Below are 7,735 nucleotides of genomic sequence, written 5' to 3'. Positions count from 1 at the left end.
ACATCACTGTCTTCTTCTCCATCTTTCTGCACAGGAGCCGTACTTGTTGTCGGTGTGCGAGTGCTGCAGTTACCGTCTGGATCCGGACACTCCCGTGCGCTTCCTCAACCTGCGGTGTGAGAACGGGGAGAGTGAGCCCGTTGTCCTGCCCGTCATTCACAGCTGCGAGTGCACCAGCTGTCAAGGTTAGGAGCAATGAAAGGGAATCAAGACAAATGGATTTGCTTGTACATCCATCGCGTCGGTGCGAGAGGCGTTCTTTAAATATATGTTAAAAAATGTGCAACACATATTTACATAGTGGCTGCACAGGTAGGTCAACCCTGAGGGTCTATTCGACATATATTATATATATTAGCCAGGACGCCACCACTGTACAAACCAGTGGTTTTCAATTTGTTTCTGTCACGCCCTCCCCCTCCCCGTCCGGGGTTAGGGCAGTGGTTTTCAATTATTTTCTGTCATTCCCGCCCACCCCCGCAAATTGAAATACTATTGAGAACCTGATGACTTATATTTTAACTGTACAAACCACTGTATGAGTTGCTGCCCCCTAGTGACTGTAGGCTTGTTATCATTCAAACATTACAGCAGTAGTACACTGCCATATTCCATTGGAAGCCCCTCATGCCCCCCCAGAGGGGGGGCCGCCCCACTATTTGAGAAGTTCTGGTACAAAGTAGCTGTACAACAAAAAACAAGTGATGAGCAACAATTGAACATGAGCCACAAGTCTGGTTTCCCTTCATCAAGAGATCCTCCTCTACTACACTCAGGCATTAAATCCTAATATATATATGTGACATATGATGAGTTTTTATATCTATAGTTATAACTTAACCAGGCAAATCACATTACCACAGCTGCTAAAGACGCAGCTCTGCCGCTCGAGCTAGTGTGTAGCCGCTTAGCGCAAAAAGGAGCAGATTGACATTAAATTATTAAATTGATTATTCTGGGGGAATAAAATAAAAATCTAAAAGTTGATGAGTCATTACATATATTTTTTTAGCAAAGTCAGAGGTTAGCTGAGGGGGTTACCCTGCCAGAAGCTAATGCGGTTTTGGGAGGGGGGCTTCGGCATGGAAAAGTTTGGGAACCCGTTGGTCGAAATGACCCACATTTACTTTGATTTTATAATCAATACAAAGACATGACTGTTCTTTAGATTCCATAAATTTCTGAGCATACCGATCAAAAGAATGTTGTGTGATTAATGAAAGTGTTCCTTTATTCTAGAACAGGCCATGAGGAGCACTCATATGACCGAACACGCAATAGATGTGCCATCCTAAAAAAACCCCCAGCACATCATTATACAGTAGATAGTGCAGCTGTTGTTAATGCAAATGTGAAGAACTATATACCAGCTCATCGGAAAAGTAGTGTTCCAGTTTAATAAATATAAACAGTATACATATTATTGACATTTCCAGAGAAGAGAGTGGTGAATGTTTGGATTTCATATGAAAAAAAAGAACAGTGACATTTCCAGAGAAGAGAGTGGTGAACGTTTGGATTTCATATGAAAAAAAAAGTGAACGATTTTAGCTCCTGAGGTGTTCGTTTTGCTTTCAGGAGCTCTTCAAACTGTCTGTGTTTTCACTAATTTATTGCACTGCATCTGTTCCACTTTGTCAAAGCTATGGCTCCACATTGTGTGTAATTTGGTTTTTAACTAAGACGTCAATTTTTGGAAGGGAAAAAAACCCCAAAGATCTACTGCCATGTTTTGGATGCAGCCTCCTGTTACAAACCAACAGCATGTCATGTTCTACTCCAACGGTTTGAAAATGTGCCTCTTTCCTCTCCTTCCGCGTGTGACATATTGGGAACTTAGTTCAATGTGAGTGAGCAGCATGGAGGCTGAGGAACAGGAGCCAGAAACGGATGAGTCAAAGTCAGTGAGGTGGCGATGGTTCACACTTCATTTTACCTGCGAGTCTCACAGTCTCGCAAGCCGTCCTATCTTCACGCGTGATAATGAGGCTGCACACAAGCAGTTATTAAGATACGCTAAAATAAGAGCTTTGTCAAAGCTACGGTGACTTGACAGTGAAAAAAAATTCTCGTAACACGTCAAAAAGAAGAGAAATCGTATATAAATTTCAGTTATAAAATGTTTATTAAGTTAATTGTGTAATAAAATCTCAGTACTGTACTATCACTACTGGACCTTGACTTACGTTGGAATTCCGTTCCTACGGTACAACGTCACTCAATTTTGTCGTAAGTCGGAACTCACATACTGTACATCGGTGGTCCCCAATCTTTGTCACCAACAACCGGTCGGTCGGTATTAGCTGTTACTGCGGACCGATAGTACTGCGCCATTGTTAAAGGATCATGAAATTTCAAAATAAAACATCTTTCAGAATTCTGTTAGTATCAGAGTCTGAATGACCTGTTGTTTTGAACCATTGCGAGATTATTAGCACAGGTCGGGGAACTTTGCTATTCATAAGTACCTAACGCACTCACCTATGCTAACATAGTCTAGGGTTGAGGAACTACGTTAGGGTTTACGATGTTAGGGTTGACCAGTCCGGGGACAGGAGCCAGTCTGTAGGTCTTTTGGTGCCGCAGTGGGACACAATGAAAAAATGTACTTTGGTTTTAATAATTTACTTCATCCAAATAGACCTAAAACTAAAAGAATAAATCTAAAAGATGTTTTATTTTGAAAATGTCACAATCCTTCATGATGGTATTACCAGGTCCAGAGTAATGTCTGATTCCGGCCGACTGGTTGGTTGGGGACTGCCGGTCTAAGGCACGGGCAGGCTAACTGTTCCACAAAAGATAAAGCTAGTCATGGCTACAATGCTTATAAATGTGTGATTAATTCATATGCAAACAAATTTATATGTATAGTATTTTACCACAGGCTCCTAAATGTTTATTTCTCCCTGCATATATTAAAGTACATGCATGTATTCATGCAAATACTATGTTGAAGAAATGCTTCTAGTAATGCAATTTATATGCGATGTTTTCTACAATAACGCCGCACAAACGCCTTGATCCCTTACGCAGAAAATAATACATTTATTCCACTTACAGTATGTTGATAAGGACATAAATTGGGCCGAAATATATATAAGCACATGGGGAAACAAAATGTACGATGGAAGCGTTGATCAGCCACGGCATTCAATCAGTTGAGTGATCGGGCGACACATGAGGAACTTCGCTCTAATTCACTCTAATCTGAGCATATGCTGGTCCACGCTTGGCATGAATTATTCACTGGAGTTTCCTACCTCTGGAGCAATTATGTGCTAATCTATTTCTCAACACGGCTGATTGGGTAAGAGGGTGGGATGACACAGATGCCCCCCCGACCGTATTCCCCTACCCCTGACACGCTCCCGAGGTAAATCTTGTCGAACAGATTGCATTGTTTTAGAGCTAAAACCCCACGAGCATGCGGCTCGCGCACACAAATACGCACACATACATACATAGTTGTATGTCGTAAAATGTCAAATTCCATTCCTAGGTTTTCTCATTCCACGTAGGTTGCCTTACGCTCGGCCCGAAATCAAATCAAAAACGTTTTATTTATCAACCCACAAATCGTGAGCCGCGCGCTCTGGATCACTTACGGGGACGTGTTGCATTCAAATACTTTACGATATGTAGAGGGGCCCCTCAGACAGATTTGTTTACACTCGCTAGCTGTACGCGATACATTGGATTAAGCTACATTCGCTCGTGTTCTTTTGTTTGTGTTGCAAAAGCTGCATTGTAACTTAGCGTCTCATGTCTTCCGTTGCTAACATATGCGGTCCCCTAGTGGCCCCCAGGTGCAAATGTGAAAGTTTATGGTGGCCCTGTAGGGGGTGCCGGTGGTCCAGATTTGGGCCGCGACCCTATGGTTAAGTATCACTGTCCTAGATTATGATGTTACCACTGTGTTAGCATAGGTGAGTGACATAGGTATTTACGTACAGTATGTAAGTTACGACTTAAGGTAGAAATCGAGTTACGTTGTAACAATTCCGATCTAAGTAGAGGACTGCGCAGATAAATTTGGAAAATGCTCAGAATTCCTGCCTGGATTTATTTCAATTTGATGCAAAATGTAGAGTAAAAAAAAGTGCTATTTTTCGTGATAGCATCATTCTCACAGTTTCTCTTCTCCACAGGAGGCGACCTGTCCAGACGCTAAGGGTTCATGCCGAGTGTGTGTGTATGTGTTAGATAGTGAAAGAGAGAGAGAGAGAGAGCGAGAGCAGCACCAAGGCCAAGCCAAAAGTGAGAGCACTTCACTGACATCCGGCTGGGTGACACATGGAGGGTTCTGAAAGCTGAGTTGGATGAAAGAGTGGCTGTCATAACAAGCCACTGTGGGCGCTCGTTGTTCCGTAGTCCTTAGTCATCATATGACTGAATGCTATTGCTATCGTATGAGTTTCTTATCTCAAACCTCTTCTTCTCAGTCTGTACAGCCTTTTTTTCTACTGCCTATTTATAGATTCAAAACCTAAGAACACATCCACGTATGAACTGTTATAGGTAGGGATGTCCGATAATATCGCCCGACCGATATTATCGCCCCGATATTAGCGATTATTTATGTAATATCTGTAAGAACGTTATCATTTTTTTCCACCCACTGTGAAAATCCGATAAAGTAATGCCTGGGTTTCGTCAAATATGTTTGAATTTCTTACTGCGGTTTTGGAGGAAAACTACTGCATATATCAGTATCGGTTGATATCCGAATCGTAAATTAAGTGTTTAGATAATATCGGCATATCGGATTTTGGCAAAAAAGTCAATATCGGACATCCCTAATTATAAGTCTTTTTTTATTATTTTTATTAAATGGTTCGAGAATGTGTTTGTAATAAACTGAGGTTAACACCAAAATGCTTAAAATCAACTGATTTACTGTGAAAAATACTAACGCCAAGGCCACTCTTGAAATAGTTTAGGTTATATTTAAAATAATTTGGTTGCTAGTCATCAAAACTACCAGAATGTTAACACCTTAAGGTGTTTCTTAAAATTGTCAAAAGAGGAAATTGTATTGTGCCTAGACGGGCAGAGAAGACACTTAAACCAAAGTGCTTCTTTCTTTCGTCTAATTTAAAAAGTTTGCCCAAATAAGGGCAAGAAAGTAGCGCTGAGCCCTGATCGATGTGCAAATTTTCACTTCGAAATTGAGCGGAGTCGAAGTGTAAGGTCTCACAAAATAGCAAGACTCGAGTAAAGTATGGATACACTCGTACGGTACTGTTTATCGTGTATATATATATTTGCTTTTACTTACTTTTTTGTTACAGTAACTTCTGCTTTTTGGCAATCCGGGAGTGTTCAAGCGTGGCCTTTTTTAATTTTCCTGTGACTGATTCTGCACTCGGTAGAAGTTGAGCAAAAGCGAGCGGTGACATTTCTTAGGACAAGGGTCGGCGTTTACTGATGAAATGTTTTGTGCATTAAAAGATGTTCCTCCAATGGACGTGTCACAGTTTGATGCCAAGAGCTTTTCCCAACTCCCTTATGCAGACAGTTATCTGTTATTGCGTATTAGACAGAGACTGTAAACATCCATTTGAACAGGGTCCAGTGTGTGTGCGCACGAGTGTGTGTGTGTGCTAATAAATATACAAAGAGTGTGACAGGCTGGCATATGTCTTACCCATGACAATAAAGTGTGCGCTCCCCCCTCCTCACTCTTCCTCCCTCGCTCTTTTCCTGCCTAAATAAGGGAGTTGTGAGGCGAAGGCCCCGACCAGCGAAGCCTTCTGTGGCTTTCAGCTGCTGTAGTAAATACCACTGGACGTAATGGGGAAACAGGAACTGATGCATTTTTAATTCATAACCAAAAATGCCACATGGCTGATGGATAGCTTTTCACAGCCCTCGTGCAAAGAGCAAAGGCTTGCAATTCATCATGTCTGCCCAATCATTAACTGATCGCTGGAGAAATGAACGCACACACATTGCCGTGCAGGTCGTTGTGATAAATGCGTGCTCGGAGCAGCAGCAGTTGCTTCAGGCCTGTTATCTGACACAGGCAAAAAGAAAAAAAAAAACCCCAACAACAATCCAACTCCCAATCAAAGTTTATTGCAAGGGGTGGATGTAAAAATACTTTAAAACATACGTGTCAAACATAAGGCCCGGGGGCCAAGTGCGGTCCGCCAAGCCGTTTTGTGTGGTCCGCGGGAGCTTAAAAAGCATTTAATAAAGTTAATGCAGCAGAGTTTCTTGACCTAGGAAATTAAACGTTTTTTAATTACTAATTATTAATTATTTAAAATATTATCTTGAATGAAGTAAATTAGTAAAAATTAAGCACATTTTTTAACCATGTCCCACTGCAGCCCGGTACCAAATGACCAATGGACCGGTACTGGTCCACGGACCGGGTGCTGGGGACCCCAGTTACAACCGGCCCTTCAAGTGGAACTGTATTGCTGATGTGGCCCCTGCTTTAGAACATACGCGTCAAACATAAGGCCCGGGGGCCAAATGTGGCCCGCCAAGCCGTTTTGTGTGGTCCGCGGGAGCTTAAAAAGCATTTAATAAAGTCAATGCAGCAGAGTTTCTTGACCTAGGAAATTAAACGTTTTTTAATTACTAATTATTAATTATTTAAAATATTATCTTGAATGAAGTAAATTAGTAAAAATTGAGCACATTTTTTCACTGTGTCCCACTGCGGCCCGGTACCAAATGACCTATGGACTGCTACTGGTCCGCGGACCGGTGGTTGGAAACCCCTGAGGGGAACTGTATTGCTGAAGTGGCCCCCTCGTGAAAATGAGTCCGACACCCCTGCTTTAGAAGGACTCTGAAGAAACTAAACAGGCCCCTAAGACAGATTTGTTTACATTCGCTAGCTGTACGCGATACATTGGATTAAGCTACATTCATTCGCGTTCTTTTGTTTATCTTGCAAAAGCTGCATTGTAACTTAGCGTCTCATGTCTTCCGTTGCTAACATACACAGTCCCCTAGTGACCCCCAGGTGCAAATCCGAAGGTTTTTGGTGGCCTGGTAGGTGGTGCCGGCGGTCCAGATTTGGGCCGCGACCCTACGGTTAAGTATCACTGTCCTATATTATGATGTTACCACTGTGTTAGCATAGGTGAGTGACATTGGTATTTACGTACAGTTTTTTAGAAGGACTCTGAAGAAACTAAACAGGAGTTTAGAGCAGGCTGTGGGGAGGCCTTCCTTCGAGAGGTAAAAAAAAAAAGGAGTCAAAATAAACATGAAGCAAGGACGACACAAACATAGTCATAGTTTGTTTCAAGGTTTCGTTGGATTCCGCGGACTTGATGATGAGTAGGTGAGGTGGCAAAATAGGAGAAAGCAGGAGAACAGATGTCGCCAGATGTTGCCGACCGAGCAAATGTCAATACTTTAGGAACGCGAAAGGAATACAAACCAATAGGAGCGGAGCAAGGGTCACAGAGGTGGATTAGAGACTGAGAGACAGAAGATGGATGGATGGATAGATAGATAGATAGGTGGATGGATGGATGGATGGATGGATGGATGGATGGATGGATGGATGGATGGATGGATGGATGGATGGATGGATGGATGGATGGATGGATGGATAGATAGATGGATGGATGGATGGATGTATGGATGGATGGATGGATGGATGGATGGATGGATAGATAGATAGATAGATAGATAGATAGATAGATAGATAGATAGATAGATAGATAGATAGATAGATGGATAGATAGATGGATAGATAGATAGA

General features: G+C 42.1%; 1 protein-coding gene across 1 annotated transcript in view; it reads left to right on the top strand.

The window, feature by feature from the left end:
* sspo (SCO-spondin) overlaps positions 1-6,080 on the top strand; it is a 69,444-nt gene extending 63,364 nt beyond the window's left edge. Inside the window, 2 exon segments of the mRNA XM_025054676.1 lie at positions 35-185; positions 4,152-6,080. Coding sequence (XP_024910444.1) covers positions 35-185; positions 4,152-4,174 — 174 coding nt within the window. The 3' untranslated portion in view covers positions 4,175-6,080.
* The last annotated feature ends 1,655 nt before the right edge of the window (positions 6,081-7,735 follow it).

This window comes from Cynoglossus semilaevis, chromosome 3 (genome assembly GCF_000523025.1).
Source record: "Cynoglossus semilaevis isolate Cse_v1.0 chromosome 3, Cse_v1.0, whole genome shotgun sequence".
Classification (NCBI taxonomy): Eukaryota; Metazoa; Chordata; class Actinopteri; order Pleuronectiformes; family Cynoglossidae; genus Cynoglossus; species Cynoglossus semilaevis.
The sequence above is the reverse complement of the archived record's forward strand: the minus strand, read 5'-3'. Positions and strand labels throughout refer to the sequence as shown.